This window comes from Ranitomeya imitator, chromosome 4, assembly GCF_032444005.1.
Source record: "Ranitomeya imitator isolate aRanImi1 chromosome 4, aRanImi1.pri, whole genome shotgun sequence".
In the NCBI taxonomy this organism is placed as follows: domain Eukaryota; kingdom Metazoa; phylum Chordata; class Amphibia; order Anura; family Dendrobatidae; genus Ranitomeya; species Ranitomeya imitator.
Window position 1 is genome coordinate 361,669,286 of NC_091285.1, and position 20,373 is coordinate 361,689,658.

The 20,373-nt window shown below is 41.2% G+C and overlaps 1 protein-coding gene across 4 annotated transcripts in view; it reads left to right on the top strand.

Moving 5' to 3' along the window:
- RELN (reelin) overlaps nt 1-20,373 on the top strand; it is a 1,116,896-nt gene that overhangs the window by 901,055 nt on the left and 195,468 nt on the right. For all 4 annotated transcript variants that reach the window (XM_069765109.1, XM_069765110.1, XM_069765107.1 and 1 more), the window contains exon 27: nt 985-1,185. In XM_069765109.1, the coding sequence (XP_069621210.1) occupies nt 985-1,185 (201 nt within the window). The remainder of the gene's footprint in view (nt 1-984; nt 1,186-20,373) is intronic.

Here is a 20,373-nt window from a genome sequence, read left to right on the forward strand (position 1 = left end):
CAATGTTTGGGGTCCATTTTCTCCTGTTACCCTTGGTAAAATAAAACAAATTGGAGCTGAATTAAATTTTTTGTGAAAAAAAGTTAAATGTTCATTTTTATTTAAACATTCAAAAAATTCCTGTGAAGCACCAGAAGGGTTAATAAACTTCTTGAATATGGTTTTGAGCACCTTGAGGGGTGTAGTTTTTAGAATGGTGTCACACTTGGGTATTTTCTATCATATGGACCCCTCAAAATGACTTCAAATGAGATGTGGTCCCTAAAAAAAAAATGGTGTTGTAGAAATGAGAAATTGCTGGTCAACTTTTAACCCTTATAACTCCCTAACAAAAAAAAAATTTGGTTCCAAAATTGTGCTGATGTAAAGTAGACATGTGGGAAATGTTACTTATTAAGTATTTTGTATGACATATCTCTGTGATTTAATTGCATAAAAATTCAAAGTTGGAAAATTGCGAAATTTTCATAATTTTCGCCAAATTTCCACTTTTTTCAGAAATAAACGCAGGTACTATCAAAGAATTTTTACCATTGTCATGAAGTACAATATGTCACAAGAAAACAGTGTCAGAATCACTGGGATCCGTTGAAGCGTTCCAGAGTTATAACCTCACAAAGGGACAGTGGTCAGAATTGTAAAAATTGGCCCGGTCATTAACGTGCAAACCACCCTTGGGGGTAAAGGGGTTAACCCTCTGTTTATGTCTATGAAGGAACATTTGTGTCTATGAATGAACATTCTAATCCTTTATAACAAGGAAAACCTCAATAAAAGTAAAGCAAAAATCATATTTTAGCAGTAGAGATGATTTTTACTAACTAAGTATTACTGATAGTATGTTATTTTTTTCTGTCTACATCACACTATTACATGATATATTATTTCAACATTTCTATTCTTATATATTTTTTATATATTGTTCTGTAGTAGTAATAAATACAAAATATTTTCATATTTTCCTTGCATTTTCTTCCCAATTAGAATTTTTATGAAAAGCCTGCATTTGACTATCCAATGAATCAGCTGAGTGTTTGGCTAATGATGGCTAATGAAGGGATGGTTAAAAATGAAAGTTTCTGCTCTATCACCCCCTCTGCTATGATATTTGGAAAATCAGATGGTGATCGATTTGCTGTTACTCGAGATCTAACTTTGAAGCCAGGATATGTACTGCAGTTCAAGGTATTTCAGTTTTCCCTTGTAATGGATTTAATACTGGAGTGCTGTACAAACTGTATAACACATTTTGAACTTTAATGTCTTTTTTCATTTTCTTCATTTTTTGCAGCACTTCAAAGCATTTTCTGTCCACTAAAAAATATTCAACAATAGACCTATCTTAAAAAAGCTATGACTGTTGCTGTGTAAATCCAGGGCTTGTAAATAAGGCTTTGGAGTTGGAGTCTGGGCTAGTTTTGGGTGGAGTTGGAGTCAGTATATTTATATAACCTGTTATTACTATTGTCTAAATAATTTATTATTTACTATAGGAATTTAGAAAAGTTTAGCTATGATAATAAAAATATATTTTATATCCTTCAATGTAAGGCCCCTATCTATTAAAAAAAAATTGACATAGCTAGGATATTCTAGTGGTGATAATATTCAGTTATCACCTCTCCTGTATTCTCTTTTGCTTTTGTCCTTTATACTAGTTATCTTTGTGCTGCTTCAAGTTAGTTTAACTGTCTTGATCTGTGCTGCACATGCTCCATACTAAAGTTCCTTCTCTATAGACCAGACAAAGAAGTTCACTAGTGGACATACTTGCAATCGTCCCGAGAAACCCTGATATTACCATTTTACTTCAGTAAATGTCTTCATATAAATCATTGGGCATTTATTAAAGGAGTTAGTGTAGAGAAACCGAGAGTCAGAGTCAAAACTTTGGTTTACTGACTCCACAGCTCTGCTTGTCTGGGATCCATTGTCATTCACAATGGTCCAGAAGCTGTGCAGTTCTTTGTGTAAGCTGCCTCATTATCCACTGAAAACTGTTTCTCATCATTTTTTTTTACAAGTTTTCTAAATGGATATTGGTTTACCTCCTTCTCTGTATGCAAATTGTAAATCCCCCTATATGCTTTAGATTAATGTCAACTGAACCAGCCGATACTGTGTGTACAGTTGACGGTATAATGTGTTTCGGAGCCCTTCATTGAGCAAATATCAATTTGACTTCTCCAATTTCAGACTACCGTTTATCTTGACTCGTGGCACTAAGTTATCACCAGACATGTCTGGCGACAGCTCTTTAATAGAGAACATAGAAAAGAGTGCTTGGCCGAACAAGTGCTACTGTGTATGGGGAAGTCAGCCAAAATGATTGCTGGCTGAATGATCGCATAAACTTTTTTAGTGAAAAGTCATATAGTGGATATGGCTGCCTTTAGTCATACCCAGTTGATATGCTAACACAGAAGGGAGAGGGCATGCAAATCAGGGCTAGCACCTATCTACTGTTTTAAAATTAGCAATAAGGGTAAAAAAACACTCTTTGATGGAACTGAAGCCAAGTAACATATATATAAACTACCGTTCAAACGTTTAGGGTCACTTAGAAATTTCCTTATTTTTGAAAGAAAAGCACAGTTTTTTCCAATTAAGCTAATATTAAATAATTCAGAAATACACTCTATACATTGTTAATGTAGTAAATGACTATTCTAGCTGCAAACGTCTAGTTTGTAATGCAATATCTTCATAGGTGTTTAGAGGTCCATTTCAGACAACCATCACCCCAGTGTTCTTATGGTATTTTGTGTTTGCTAACTGTGTAAGAAGGGTAATGGATGGTTAGAATACCCTTGAAAACCCTTATGCAAGTATGTTAGCACAGCTGAAAACAGTTTAGCTGTTTAGAGAACCTATAAACCTGACCTTCCTTTGAGCTAGTTGAGAATCTGGAGCATTACTTTTGTTGGTTCCATTAAACTCTCAAAATGGCCAGAAAAAAATAACTTTCATGTGAAACTCGACAGCCTATTCTTGTTCTTAGAAATGAAGGCTAATCCATGTGAGAAATTGCCAAGAAACTGAAGATTTCCTACTATGGTGTGTACTACTGCCTTCAGAGGAGAGCACAAACAGGCTCTAACCAGAGTGGAAAAAGAAGTGGGAGGCCCCGCTGCACAACTGAGCAACAAGACAAGTACATTAGAGTCTGTAGTTTGAGAAATCAACGCCTCACAGGTCCTAACTGGCAGCTTCATTAAATAGTACATGCAAAACGCCAGTGTCAACGTCTACAGTGAAGAGGCGACTCCGGGATGCTGGCATTCAGGGCAGAGTAGCAAAGGAAAAGCCATATCTGAGACTGGCTAATAAATGGAAAAGATTAATATGGGCAAAAGAACACAGACATTGGACAGAGGAAGATTGGAAAAAAGTGTTATGGACAGACGAATCCAAGTTTGAGGTGTTTGGATCACACACAATATTTGTGAGATGCCGAACAACTGAAAAGATGCTGAAAGAGTGCCTGATGCCATCTGTCAAGCATGGTGGAGGTAATGTGATGGTCTGGGGTTGCTTTGGTGCTGGTAAAGTGGGAGATTTGAACAAGGTAAAAGGGATTTTGAATAAGGAAGGCTATCACTCCATTTTGCAACGCCATGCCATACCCTGTGGACAGAGCTTGATTGGAGCCAATTTCATCCTACAACTGGACAATGACCCAAAGCACTCCTCCAAATTATGCAAGAACTATTTAGGGAATAAGCAGGCAGCTGGTATTCTATCTGTAATGGAGTGGCCAGCGCAGTCACCAGATCTCAACCCCATTGAGCTGTGGTGGGAGCAGCTTGACCGTATGGTACGCAAAAAGTGCCCATCATGCCAAACCAACTTGTGGGAGGGGCTTCTGGAAGCATGGGGTGAAATTTCTCCAGATTACCTCACCAAATTAACTGCTAGAATGCCAAAGGTCTGCAATGCTGTAATTGCTGCAAAGGGAGCATTCTTTGACGAAAGCAAAGTTTGAAGGAGAAAATTATTATTTCAAATAAAAATCTTTTTTTCAAACCTTGTCAATGTCTGGACTAGATTTTCAATTCATGTGGCAACTCATTTTATTAATGAAAGTACGAGTTTTCATGGAATACAGAAAATTGTCTGGGTGACCCTAAACTTTTGAAAGGTAGTGTATATACTGTGTATATATATATATATATATATATATATATATACATATATATATAATATATATTTTTTTTTTTATAGCACCATTTATTCCATGGTGCTTAACATGTGAGGAGGGGTATACATAATAAAAATAAGTGCAGTAATCTTAAACAATACAAGTCACAATTGGTACAGGAGATTAGGCTCCTGCCCGCGAGAGCTCACAATCTACAAGCGATGGGTGAGGATACAGTAGGCGAGGGTAGAGCTGGTCATGCAGTGGCTTAGTCGACTGGTGGTTGCTGCAGGTTGTAGGCTTGTCGGAAGAGGTAGGTCTTCAGGTTCCTTTTGAAGGTTGGTAGGCGAGAGTCTGATATGTTGTGGTAGAGAGTTCCAGAATAGGGGTGATGTGCGGGAAATATCTTGTATGTGTTTGTGGGAAGAGGCAATAAGAAGGGAGTAGAGAAGGAGATCTTGTGAGGATTGGTGGGTGTGTGTAGGTAAGTACCGGGTGTCGAGGTCACGGATGTATGGAGGAGAATGGTTGTGAATGGCTTTGTATGCCATGGTTAGGGTTTTGAACTGGAATCTTTGGGTAATGGGGAGCCAGTGCAGGGATTGACAGAGGGAAGAGGTCAGGGAATAGCGGGGGGACAGGTGGATTAGTCAGGCAGCAGAGTTTAGAATAGATTGGAGGGGTGTGAGAGTATTACAGGAGAGGCCACAGAGCAGGAGGTTGCAGCAGTCAAGGCGGGAGATGATGAGGGCCCTAGGACTAAACCTTGCAGGACTCCGACAAATAGGGGGCGAGGTGAGAAGGTGGTGTGCGAGTGGAAGACGCTGAATATTCTGTCTGTTAGGTATGACGAGATCCAAGATAGGGCCAAGTCTGTAATGCCAAGAGATGAGAGGGTCTGCAGTAATAGGGAATGGTTCATTGTGTCAAAGGCAAAGGACAGGTCCAAAAGGAGGAGGACAGAGTAGTGTCGCTTGCTCTTGGCGGTTAATAGGTTAATAGGTCATTGGTGACCTTAGTTAGGGCAGTTTCAGTGGAGTGGTGCAGCTGGAAGCCAGATTGTAAGAGGTTGAAGAGGGAGCAAGGTGAGAGGTGGGAGGACAGTTCAAGATGGACGTGTTGTTCCAGTAGTGTACATATATATATATATATATATATATATATATATATATATATATATGTATATATACATATATATATATATATATATATATATATATATATATAGTTGTGCTCAAAAGTTTACATATCATGGCAGAATTTTTGCTTTCTTGGCCAGAGAATATGAATGATAACACCAAAACTTTTTCTCCACTCATGGTTAGTGGTTGAGTGAAGCAATTTTTATTGTCAAACTACTGTGTTTTCTCTTTTGAAATCATAATGACAACCCAAAACATCCAAATTACTCTGATCAAAAGTTCACATACCCCATTTCTTAATACTGTGTATTGCCCTCTCTAACATCAATGACAGCTTGAAGTCTTTTGTGGTAGATGTGGATTAGATTCTTTATTTTCTCAGATGTTAAAGCTGCCCACTCTTCTTGGCAAAAAGCCTCCAGTTCCTGTAAATTCTTGGGCTGTCTAGCATGATCTGCGCACTTGAGATTTCCTCAGAGTGGCTCAATGATATTGAGGTCAGGAGACTGAGATGGCCACTGCTGTAGCCAATAACAGATCGACTTGACCATGTGTTTTGGATCGTGGTCATGTTGGTACATCCAAGTACGTCCAATGCATGGCTTCTGGGCTGATGATTGCAAATTTGCCTCCAGTATTTGCTGATAACATGCTGCATTCATCTTTAATTCAACTTTGACCGTTTCCTGTGCCTTTGTAGCTCACACATCCCTAAAACATCAGCGATCTACCTCCATGCCTTACAGTAGGAATGGTGTTCCTTTCATCATATGCCTTGTTGACCTATCTCAAAATGTAACCTTTATGGTTGTGGCCAAAAAGTTATCACCTAGGCAGGTTAGCGATGCAATTAGTTTTATTTCTTCCATCCACGGTCATACAGCAACTCCAAGTATATGGCCACAATAGGATGTCCCCAGTCCACAAGATCCCAACCCAGAACTAGTACTTCCACTGCCCTCATACCAGGTAATACCTACTGTCTCCCAACTTTTATTTGGCCCACAGCTTTTGTATCTCCCACCTATATAGTCTGCAGTCACAACCTATGCTCCTCCAGACAACGGATACCACGACTGTAGCATGTGTATCCAGTTCCAGCAGCAATTCCTACATTCCTTTGTCCTAAATACCCCAAGCTGCATCCCTGGAATTGAGCCCAGCCCTTGGGAAATACCCCCTCAAAGGTAACTCTGGATTGGTGAAGGTATTTTCCTTATGCCAAGCCCATCACCTGCGACTGCATGTGAGACTCCCTATGATAATGGCTCCACTGGCATTACTATGCCCATCCACATAATGGGACTAGTGGCTTGGTGAACAATGTCTTGAAGCCCCTGAGACACTGGCGAGAGTAATGGAATGATTGCTTTACCTGATTACCAACCTTGTGTCTGGTCTTATTTATTCAAAAGATCCAGTCCTCACATTTTCCTCTGCTTACTGTCACTGAATGTAAACATTGATTCAGATTTATGCCATTAAACTGACAAGCAAGCAAATCTCTAATAAAACACAGCAATCAGATCAACGTAAACGTTGCAGCACCTTGGAAAAAAATCTGCATCCCTTAAAACAGTGGACTCTGCTCTAAGTCCATTGGTCCAATAGTCTTTAGTCCAAGGCCAGCTCTTCACATTTACCTAGGTCATAGGAGCTTGGCCCCTTAATTTGGTGGAAAGGTAGTATTAGCTAATTGGGCAATGGGCTGTTCACATTGATAATGGAACTACATCCCAATTGATTATGCAACTAAATCCACCTGTATGGAATTATTTATGTGTAATAAGGTTCAAGAAGCAAACAGATTAGACATTAATTGAAAACTGATGAAGCCTAAAATGAGCATTAAAAAGTGATGCATATATTGTTTTGAATCATAAAAGTACACCATGATGTACAATAACAAATTGTATTGTGGTACCGTGTTAGCCAGAAAAATCGATGTGAATATTTTTCTGCCCAATGATGACAGAAGTATTCTAGGAGTGATACCTTTATTGGCTAACCAGAAAATAATATGTTTGCAAGCTTTCGGAGCACAAAGGCTCCTTCTTCAGGCAAGATTACAAATAGATTAATAAGAAACAAGCACATTTAAAGAATAGTACAGGAGGACATTTGTTAGGGGGTGGGAAGTATGATGACAGATAGATTAGCAAAATTAGGATTATTTAGTCTAGAAAAAAGACGACTGAGGGGCGATCTAATAACCATGTATAAGTATATAAGGGGACAATACAAATATCTCGCTGAGGATCTGTTTATACCAAGGAAGGTGACGGGCACAAGGGGGCATTCTTTGCGTCTGGAGGAGAGAAGGTTTTTCCACCAACATAGAAGAGGATTCTTTACTGTTAGGGCAGTGAGAATCTGGAATTGCTTGCCTGAGGAGGTGGTGATGGCGAACTCAGTCGAGGGGTTCAAGAGAGGCCTGGATGTCTTCCTGGAGCAGAACAATATTGTAACATACAGTTATTAGGTTCTGTAGAAGGACGTAGATCTGGGGATTTATTATGATGGAATATAGGCTGAACTAGATGGACAAATGTCTTTTTTCGGCCTTACTAACTATGTTACTATGTTACTATGTTACTCCATAGATAAGCCAAGGCAATCAAATTAGCCATTTTCTTACAAATGGAGAGGCAGTGGGAACAATGTTCTTAGTTATCTGGAGTCCGTCTGGTGGAGGTGTCAATTGTATCCATAACATGGATACAACATGGATACAATTGACACCTCCACCAGACGGACTCCAGATAACTAAAGGTACCTTCACACTGAACAACATTACAACGATAACGATAGCGATCCGTGACGTTGCAGCATCCTCGTTGTGTTTGACACGCAGCAGCGATCCTGCTGTGACATCGCTGGTCAGAGCTAGAAGGTCAGAACTTTATTTAGTCGCTGGATCACCCGCTGACATCGCTGAATCGGCGTATGTGATGCCGATCCAGCGATGTCTTCACTGGTAACCAGGGTAAATATCGGGTTACTAAGCGCAGGGCCGCGCTTAGTAACCCGATGTTTACCCTGGTTACCATTGTAAATGTAAAAAAAAAAACACTACATACTTACATTCCGGTGTCTGTCGCGTCCCCCGGCGTCCGCTTCCCTGCACTCCTCCTGCATCCTGTGGCCCTGGTTACCCAGGGACTTCGGCATCGTTGGTCGCTGGAGAGCTGTCTGTGTGACAGCTCTCCAGCGACCACACAACGACTTTCCAACGATCACGGCCAGGTCGTATCGCTGGTCGTAATCGTTGGAAAGTTGCTGAGTGTGACGGTACCTTTAGAACATTGTTCCCACTGCCTCTCCATTTGTAAGAAAATGCCTAATTTGATTACCTTGGCTTATCTATGGAGTCATCATACTTCCCACCCCTAACAAATGTCCTCCTGTACTATTCTTTAAATGTGCTTGTTTCTTATTAATCTATTTGTAATCTTGCCTGAAGAAGGAGCCTTTGTGCTCTGAAAGCTTGCAAACATAGTATTTTCTGGTTAGCCAATAAAGGTATCACTCCTAGAAAACTTCTGTCATCATTGGGCAGAAAAATATTCACATCAAAAGTACACCATGAAAGGTGTATTGAAATAGTAAATTAGTATTAATATATATTCTGTGTTTGACATTTGGACATGTTAAATTCCCTACTGGCTTACCGTTATTTAATGGATGTTGTTGACTATGCCTATGCTAAAATTCGTGCTCTGCCTATAGGAACTTTAAACATATGTTTAATATAGTAAACTGAGCTGAGTTATACATCCCAGTGGTAGAAACAGTGAATTAGTCATTTTTGTAATTGTTAGTCTTGCTATGTGCCAACCTGACCAGGTAGATCAAATGAATAAGATAAGTTCAGTGATTAGCTGTCAACCAACCTCTTTTTTTCTGAATCGGACCATAGCAATCAAACAAAATGTGACTTTTTTATAATTAAGGCTGCTATGTAATAGCCGGCTAACATTCATACATGGTTTTTATAATGTTTATAGTGTTATTTTCTTAGTCTAAATTTTAGCTTATTGTTGGCAAAGGAAATATTTAAAAATGTGTGTATGAAATTATGCTTTCTTTGGTTAGACAAGTCATTGTCTCTAAACCCTGATCAAATTTTTATTGAGCTTATAATGAATTCCCATTTGTGAATTTCCAGGGGTAGAACAACAATGTAATTTTAATGAGCTAGCCACCACTACATGGTCCTTACATAATTGGTGAATACAGATGATGAATAATTTACAAGGGGAATTATTAAAGAGATCAGATGTTTACAGGGGAGCCTTCAAAGATCATTTCCTCAGTTCTATAAATAGGACAGCAAGCTTGGAAGGGGGTCAATATGCTTTAAATAGGCAATGCTGAGCTAGAATATTGGGCTTTAAGAAAAATATCCCTAAACAAAGACAGTTATACTTTTTAGGATTGAGTTTGCAAGCAAGGTTATGTGTGCACGATGCAGATTTGCTTGTGTAAAATTATGCGTGGTTTCTGCCTCTTTTGGCAGAAAACGCAGTTGAAATTCTGTGTGGTTTTTATGCAGATTTGATGTGTTTTTTATCCGGATTTGATGCGGGTTTTCTTGCGGATTTTCTTGCGTTTTTTGTAAATCCATAGAGCTAAATAGAAATATTTTATTAAAAAAAAGAAAAATAATTGTGATGTCATTTCCTTGTTCAACCTCTTCAGCCAGATACCGTCATTAATATTAAATAAAGACACACACACGCCTATGTAGGAGCATTAAGGGTATGTTCCCACTATCAGTGATCGGCAGCGCTTTGGACGCAGCACATGTCTGCTCTGTTCAAAGCATTCATGCATGCATAGTGGAGATGGGATTTCTTGAAATCCCATCCACTATGCTGTAACATCTGGCTACTGCGGATGTGCGCAGCGTCTCACCCGCAGCATTTACTGACCATGGGAACATACAGTACCTCCACATAATTAACCTACATATGTTGTAACAATAAAGCAACTGTCAAAAATCTGTGTGCAATGCAATATCGGTTTATTTAAAAAAAAAATTGCATGGGCTCCAGTGTATTTTTTATAACCAGCAGAGGGAAAGCCGACGGCTGAGGGCAGATGTTAATATTCTGGGAAGGTGCCAATAGCCATAAAGGCTCCGAGGCTATTAATATGAGCTCACAGCTGTTTGTTTAGCCTTTACTGGCTAGTTTATAGGGGAATCCATGAAAAAAATTGACATGGGTTCCCCTATAAAATCAAACCAGCAAAGGCTAGGCAGACAGCTGCGGGCTGATACTAATAGCCTGGGAGGGGCCATGTATATTGGCCCCCCCTCAGGCTAAAAACATCAGCTCTCAGCCATCCCAGAAATGAATAATCTTATAGATGCACAAAATCTGGCACTCAGCCTCACTCTTCCCACTTGCCCTGTAGCGGTAGCAAGTGGGGTTCATATTTGTGGGGTTTATGTCACCTTTGTATTGTCAGTTGACATCAAGCCCACAGGTCAGTAATAGAGAGGCGTCTATAAGACACCTATCCATTACTAACCCTATAGTTACATGGTAAATAAAGACAGGGCCAGAATAAAGTCCTTTATTTAAAATAATCACACAGACTCCTTTATTGAATCTTAATTTACCATATTTACCGAACATCTAATCCCCTACATCCTCATCTCCTGCAACAAAAATAAAATAATAAACCAACATATAATACTCTCTGTCTGACGTAGTCCATTACCGAGTGTCCCACAATGATCTCACGTATAGAACAGTCACATTGGGAGATGTAACCGCTCTACCCAGCCTCCGGCGATACACTGACCGGAGGTAATCACTCCTGCAGTGTATCACTGCGCTGCCATTAGAGTTCACCAGAGTTCATCAGCTCCGGTGCTCTCACTTACTGCACAGCTGTGCGAGAATTTGCTCACTCAGCAGTGCCGCAAGTGAGAGCACCGGATCTGATCAGCTGATGAACTCTGTTGAACTCTCACGGCGACTCAGTGATACACTGCAGGAGCGATTACCTCCTGTCAGTGTATCACCGGAGGCTGGGTAAAGCGGTCACATATCCCGATGTGACTATTCTACACATGAGATCGTCGTGGGACACTCGTTATTAAATGGACTATGATGGACAGGGAGTATATGTTGGTTTATTATTTTTGATTGCTTGCAGGAATTACCGGCGTCGGGGATTAGGTGTTTGGTGAGTATGTATTGTGTATGTAAATATGTAAATGTTTTTATTTTTTTTGCAATTGAATAAGGTACCGGATGATTGGATGATTATCTCCTATCATCGGCTCATGTTGTCACTGTCACAGACAGACACACACACACACCCGCAGACAGACACACACACAATCTCGCAGACAGACACGCACATATTTTCTGCTCACACATACAGTTGTGGCCAAAAGTATTGACACCCTTGCAATTCTGTCAGATAATACTCAGTTTCTTCCTGAAAATGATTGCAAACACAAATTCTTTGTTATTATTATCTTCATTTACTTTGTCTTAAATGAAAAAAACACAAAAAGAATTGTCCTAAAGCCAAATTGGATATAATTCCACACCAAACATAAAAAGGGGTGGACAAAAGTATTGGCACGGTTCAAAAAATCATGTGATGCTTCTCTAATTTGTGTAATTAACAGCACCTGTAACTTACCTGTGGCACCTAACAGGTGTTGGCAATAACTAAATCACACTTGCAGCCAGTTGACATGGATTAAAGTTGACTCAACCTCTGTCCTGTGTCCTTGTGTGTACCACATTGAGCATGGAGAAAAGAAAGAAGACCAAAGAACTGTCTGAGGACTTGAGAAACCAAATTGTGAGGAAGCATGAGCAATCTCAAGGCTACAAGTCCATCTCCAAAGACCTGAATGTTCCTGTGTCTACTGTGCGCAGTGTCATCAAGAAGTATAAAGCACATGGCACTGTGGCTAACCTCCCTAGATGTGGACAGAAAATAAAAATTGACAAGAGATTTCAACACAAGATTGTGCGGACATTGGATAAAGAACCTCGACTAACATCCAAACAAGTTCAAACTGCCCTGCAGTCCGAGGGTACAACAGTGTCAACCCGTACTATCCGTCGGCGTCTGAATGAAAAGGGACTGTATGGTAGGAGACCCAGGAAGACCCCACTTCTTACCCCGAGACATAAAAAAGCCAGGCTGGAGTTTGCCAAAACTTACCTGAAAAAGCCTAAAGCGTTTTGGAAGAATGTTCTCTGGTCAGATGAGACAAAAGTAGAACTTTTTGGGCAAATGCATCAACATAGAGTTTACAGGAGAAAAAAAGGGCATTCAAAGAAAAGAACACGGTCCCTACAGTCAAACATGGCGGAGGTTCCCTGATGTTTTGGGGTTGCTTTGCTGCCTCTGGCACTGGACTGCTTGACCGTGTGCATGGCATTATGAAGTCTGAAGACTACCAACAAATTTTGCAGCATAATGTAGGGCCCAGTGTGAGAAAGCTGGGTCTCCCTCAGAGGTCATGGGTCTTCCAGCAGGACAATGACCCAAAACACACTTCAAAAAGCACTAGAAAATGGTTTGAGAGAAAGCACTGGAGACTTCTAAGGTGGCCAGCAATGAGTCCAGACCTGAATCCCATAGAATACATTTCAAAAACCTGACCGGCACATCCAAACATAGACTCAGTGTGAACAGGTGCTGAACCTATTCGCCAACTCGTATATAGTTAAGTAAATAAGGCAGCACACTGCAGCGCTAGAACATACAAACTTGAAAAACGAAATTTGAACTGCATTACTGCACTAGAAATATGAAAAATGAGAGCTTTTAGCGCATAAAAATTGACAATTTTATGTGTACCTGGTAGCCCCTTTACGGCATCTCTCTTATACCAGGTCCTACACTTGCCTTACCTCGCTGAGAATAAACATCTCCATCTGAATGGGTACATGTGAAACCTCTTCCTAGACCAAAATTCTCTCTCTCTGTGGAGGGGTATCGGACCTGCTGTAATTAAAACACCTGTGGCTAGGAGGCGGAGTGCACAATCAGAAGGCTAGAGAATACAATTCAAAAACCTGACCGGCACATCCAAACATAGACTAAGTGTGAACAGGTGCTGAACCTAGAGTCGCCAACTCGTATATAGTTAAGTAAATAAGGCAGCACACTGCAGCGCTAGAACATACAAACTTGAAAAACGAAATTTGAACTGCATTACTGCACTAGAAATATGAAAAAATGAGAGCTTTTAGCGCATAAAAATGGCCAATTTTATGCGCTAAAAGCTCTCATTTTTCATTCTCTAGCCTTCTGATCGTGCACTCCGCCTCCTAGCCACAGGTGTTTTAATTACAGCAGGTCCGATACCCCTCCACAGAGAGAGAGAATTTTGGTCTAGGAAGAGGTTTCACATGTACCCATTCAGATGGAGACGTTTATTCTCAGCGAGGTAAGGCAAGTGTAGGACCTGGTATAAGAGAGATGCCGTAAAGGGGCTACCAGGTACACATAAAATTGGCCATTTTTATGCGCTAAAAGCTCTCATTTTTCATATTTCTAGTGCAGTAATGCAGTTCAAATTTCATTTTTCAAGTTTGTATGTTCTAGCGCTGCAGTGTGCTGCCTTATTTACTTAACTGAATCCCATAGAACACCTGTGGAGAGATCTAAAAATGGCAGTTTGGAGAAGGCACCCTTCAAATATCAGGGACCTGGGGCAGTTTGCCAAAGAAGAATGGTCTAAAATTCCAGCAAAGCATTGTAAGAAACTCATTGATGGTTACCGGAAGTGGTTGGTCGCAGTTATTTTGGCTAAAGGTTGTGCAACCAAGTATTAGGCTGAGGGTGCCAATACTTTTGTCTGGCCCATTTTTGGAGTTTTGTGTGAAATGATCAATGTTTGCTTTTTGCTTCATTCTCTTTTGTGTTTTTTCATTTAAGACAAATTAAATGAAGATCATAATACCAAAGAATTTGTGATTGCAATCATTTTCAGGAAGAAACTGAGTATTATCTGACAGAATTGCAGGGGAGTCAATACTTTTGGCCACAACTGTATTCTACACCCACACACATATTCTCCACCCACACACTCTTCCTCCTTCTGAAATCATTTCCTTTCTGCGGTGCTTTTGGCATGCAAATCCGCAAACCTTTTTACACCTGCAATTTGGCTTCGGATTTGACTGACTCAGTGTAAGTCAATGGGTGCAGACATGCTGCAGATCCGCAAAAAGAATTGACATGCTGCATAAAATAAATGCTGCGAATCAGGACAGAATTTCCCACAGCATGTGCACACCAATTCTGGATTCCCATTGATTAACTTTGCTTGAGCAATCTTTTGTGGATTTGGTGCAATTCCGAGCAGAAAAAACTCTGCGGATCCGCAACAAATCTGCAACGTGTTCACATAGCCTAAAGTTTTTATTTTATCTTTCAACTTTTTTGTGTATAAAGTGTGTTGGGCATAATGTAGAAACAAGTTTGTTAGCTCAACTCAAGACCCAGAAAAACATGTACAGACAGAGCATAACACGGTGTAACGCAGTCCGTTAATGCTGCCATTAAGCCCTATTTCGGACGCATTGCTAGCGCACACCCATTTTGGGTGATGTGCCGTCATTGAGTGACGGACCCTAGGACACGGGCTGCAGCACTTCTGGGCCCGTCACCGCTAGCTCAGATAGAGCATCTGCTAGCTCTATCTGCGCTAGCGCAATGGCATGGCGGCACTTGCGTTAACGCAGCCCATTTAACGCATGTGTTGAATGGGCTGCTTTAACGCAATGTGAACCTAGCCTAAAATTTGAATACTTGTGAACAAATTTTGTGTCTGATACCACATGGAATATACTCTACTTTGACTGGTTGTGTAGATGCCGATATAACCCTGCATTCTTGTGTGACACTCTTATGTGTTATGGTTTTTTAAATGTATTTTATGATAAAGATTATGTTGGTTTAATATACTCTGGATTGTCTGGGCATACTCATGCCTGGTTAAGAGTATGTGCACACATTGCGGATTTGCCGCAGCACCTTCTACACGCAGAAAGACCCGACACAGACAACGGCAGCCCTGGCACACTATGCAAGCACGCTTTCTTCAGCATTGCTCAAGGTGTGCAGAGCGGCAGTGGAGAAAATCTCTCTTAGCAGAAGATTTCATCCACTATAAGTTCATGCTCAAAACCTATAACTCTGCCCTTCATCTGGCCAACTTCACCACACTCATCACCTCACTATGCAACAACCCAAAATGACTTTTTGAAACCTTAAACTCCCTCCTGAAACCTAAAGAACAGGCCCCCTTCACCAACCTCAGCGGTGAGGATCTGGCCACTTATTTCCTAGAAAAAAATCAACCACATCCATCAGGATATCTCAGTCCAATCTCCTCAGTGCCTGGAGCCCATGCCCTGCCGCACCTCAAGCTCACTAGACATCTTTGAGCCTGCTTCAGAAGAAGTTTCCAAGCTCCTCGCTTCTGCTCGGCCTACCACCTGCAACAGTGACCCCATTCCTTCACATCTCCTGCAGTCTCTCTCACCAGTGGTCACCACTCACTTGACTAAAATATTTAACCTCTCTCTTTCTTCAGGTATCTTTCCCTCCTAATTTAAACATGCCATTATAACCCCTTTACTTAAAAAGCCATCCCTGGACCAGAACTGCACTGCTAACTACAGACCTGTCTCTAACCTTTCCTTCATCTCTAAACTCCTGGAACGCTTGGTCCACTCCCGTCTAATCTGCTATCTCTCGGATGACTCTCTTCTCGACCCTTTACAATCAGGTTTCCGCTCTTTACACTCCACTGAAACTGCTCTCACTAAAGTCTCTAATGATCCAATACAGCTAAATCCAAAGGTCATTGTTCCCTGCTGATTCTCCTGGATCTCTCCGCAGCATTCGACACTGTGGATCATCAGCTCCTTCTCTCTATGCTCCGCTCTATAGGCCTCAATGACACAGCCCTCTCCTGGTTCTCCTCCTACCTTTCTGACCGCTCCTTCACTGTATCTTTTGCCGGCTCCTCTTCCTCTCCTCGTCCCCTTACTATCGGGGTTCCACAGGGCTCAGTCCTAGGCCCCCTCCTCTTCTCTCTATACACTGCCCCTATTGGACAAACAATCAGCAGATTTGGGTTCCAGTACCATCTCTATGCTGACGACACCCAATTATACACTTCTTCCCCTGACATCACCCCTACCCTAATTCAAAATACCAAGGATTGTCTGTCTGCTGTCTCTAACATTATGTCCTCCCTCTATCTGAAACTAAATCTCTCCAAAACGGAACTTCTTGTGTTTCTCCCTTCTACTAACCTCACTCTACCCAACATCGAAATTACCCTGGAGGGATCAACCATAACTCCCAAGCAGCATGACCGCTGTCTTGGGGTCACATTCGACACCGAACTTTCTTTTACTCCCTATATCCGATCACTCACTCGCTCTTGTCACCTGCATCTTAAAAACATCTCCAGAATCCGACCCTTTCTCACTGCTAAGACTCTTACTGTTGCTCTTATTCATTCCCGTCTGGACTACTGCAACTCTCTTCTGATCGGTCTCACTCTTTCCAAACTTTCTCCTCTCCAATCCATCTTGAATGCGGCAGCCAGGGTCATATTTCTGTCCAGCCACTTCACCGATGCCTCCATCTTGTGCCAGTCATTACACTGGCTACCCATTCGCTACAGGGTCCAGTATAAACTCATCTCTCTCACCCACAAAGCTCTCATCAGTTCTGCACCGCCTTATATCTCCTCTCTCATCTCCGTCTATCGCCCTACATGTGCCCTCCGTTCTACAAATGACCTAAGATTAGCATCCACCATAATCCGAACTTCGCAACTCCATCTCCAAGACTTCTCTCGTGCTGTGCCAGCTCTCTGGAATGCACTTCCCCAGACGATCAGGCTGATACCTAGCCCTGACCTATTCAAGCACGCTTTAAAAACCCATCTCTTCAAACAAGCCTACCACATCAACTACTCAGTAAACTAACTTTGCCCTGTTCACTCCTTCCAAATATTATTCTGAATCTGCACCCTACTATTCATCTGTCTCCACACCCTCCATGCACACGATAACTGCACTTGATACTTGACTATTGCACTTAAACACACAGGCTGATGACCGGATCATGCAGCTTTATATGAAAATCCCTATTTATTATAATTGCCAGACCTGAAATAACAAGCACTTTTCACCTATTGTGTCCCCCCATTTCCTTGTAGATTGTAAGCTTGCGAGCAGGGATCCCACCCCTAATGTCACTGGTTAAATTGTCTTAACTTGTATTGAATTTATTGTCTGTACATGTCCCCGCTTAATTGTAAAGTGCTGCGGAATATGTGGGCGCTATATAAATAATATTATTATTATTATTTGCCTGCGGACCTGCAGCGGATTGGACGCTGCAAATTCGCAGCAGTTTTCCATGTGTTGTACAGTCACATGTAAACCTATGGAAAACCAAATCCGCAGTGCACATGCTTCGAACAATTCCGCACAGAAATGCTGTGTTTTTCTTCTGCAGCATGTCAATTCTTTGTGCAGATTCCGCAGCATTTTACACCTGCTCCTCAGTAGGAATACGCGCGTGTTTAAACACAGGTGAAATCCGCACAAAAAATGATGGAAATCCGCTGGAAATCCACTGGTGATCCGCAGGTAAAATGCAGTGTGCACAGAAATCCGCAATGTGGGCATATAGCCTAATAGTTGTTATAGTGACACTGATGAAAGTCTGATCCACTGACTAGTCTTTTTTTTCTGTACACAAAAAATCATTGATGTCTGAATGAGCCCTAACTTTAAGTCAATATTGAAAGGTTCTATAGAATGAAATCAAGAGATCTTGAAACCCGTTTAGAAACTTATGCAGAAAGTATATAGAAAAATTGGATAACATTATATTATACGTTTTGCTAAAACCATAAAATCCACTTGATAGAGTTATAGATAATCTATAAAAATAACATATGACTGGACTGGTGTTCTAAATAAAATGTTTCCTCAAATGGTTTGTAATGTAAAAGGAAAACCGGCATATATGCTGTAAGCCTTGGGGTTTATGTTTAATATACTGTTCTGTTAGAATTCCACCATGAGTGTTAAACAGCAATGTGAAGATCATCAACACCTTTCACATTAACACATTCTCTGCACAGCTTGTGACATAGCAGCTGGGCTGGTGTTATCACTCACAAGGTTTCTCAAAACAACCTAAATAAAGAAGTAATTCATCATTTATTTTTTTAAGCCTTCATAAAGTACCAGACTCAACCTTGAAGTAGACATCTCATTGAGAAATATGTACAGGACCTCTTGCTAGCTTTAACAGCTGAAGTAATAGCAGAACAAAATGAATCCTGCCTCCCTGTTTATTACCAGCACAAATAGATTAGAACTGATATTTCCAGTGATCAAACATCTTCCAGTGACTGAATATTTTTTATTGTTCTTTCTACATGTTTAATATTTTGTAAAATTAGATGCTGTAGTTACATGAATATAGCCATAGTCATTGGAGAGTAATAATTGTGAGAATAACTGCTTTATTTTTTAAGATTATTTACTAACTAGATGGTGGCCCGATTCTAACGCATCGGGTATTATAGAATATGCATGTCCACGTAGTATATTGCCCAGTCACGTAGTATATTGCCCAGACACGTAGTATATTACCCAGCCATGTACTATATTGCCTAGCCACGTAGTATATTGCCCAGCCACATACTATATTGCCCAGCCACATAGTATATTGCCCAACCACGTAGTATATTGCACAGCCACATAGTATATTGCCCAGCCACGTAGTATATTGCCCAGCCACGTAGTATATTGCCCAGTCACATAGTATATTGCCCAGCCACGTACTATATTGCCCAGCCACGTAGTATATTGCCCAGTCACGTACTATATTGCCCAGTCACGTAATATATTGCCCAAACAACAAAATGGCGGCAGACAGCACTCTGTAGTATACAATGGTTGCTCGTCCTAACTCCACAGGATCCAAGTGGAGGAGTACATACCAAAGTTTCAGAAGTGAAGGACGGCATCCAATCCAGGTGAAAGAAGTAAACACTTTATTGTGCCAAAGGTGCGACGTTTCAACCCCTATGGGGTCTTTATCAAGCATACATAATATTCAAAATGACGGCCTTATAAAGGAAGTGGATCACCACCACCTGACAGGTCCGCCTACAAAATTTGCATACATAATAACTGGTGATCATATTAACCATAAAAAACATATATATAGTGAAACATACATAATTAAAATCTCATTGCATTCATATCACATGGCCATATTATTGGCAATAATGTTCAAATTCATAATAATATGCACATGTCAACGGTGAAAAGTAAATAAACAAAACCGCATGTCACCTGTAAGCCTATCAGAGGACACATGGGGGCTATTGCGAGCGTGAGCTGCCTATCACTGAACCCATATCACATCACTACTTAATTAGCCAATCTATGTCTCCGGTGAAAATCCAATCCAGGGCACTGACACATATCAAGCCCATGCGTTGGAGCCAATCCAAGCTCCATATCCGCTTACATAGAACCACCCCCCAGGCTGATCATTATGGTACCAAATAGTGACATAGGTAATAACATCATAGGCTCTCATTACTCACCTCTAGACATATCCGATTACAGTGTGTAAACCTGCCGGCCACACGGCAGTGCCAAACATGTAAAAACATGTGGCTTCGCCGAAAGCAGCCGAAAGGCACGCCCACCCCAACCGGCACACGTCCCATAAACTAGAATCACTGCAGGCTCTGTACCTGCATCCGCCCCCACTCAGGTCACATGACCAACCCGCGCGTCAGCCCAGCATACCGCACGTAAGCCCAGGACCGAGTACGCATGCCTGCCGGCTCACCAGCGGCGCATGTAAACACAGCGCCGCCACAGAGAGCCGACAGACACGCCCTCCGGCCCCCACGGCAATGTGCTAATGATCCATCGGTACCCTTGCTCACACTAAATGTGCTAATGATCCACCGGTACCCTTGCTCACACTAAATGTGCTAATGATCCACCGGTACCCTTGCTCACACTAAATGTG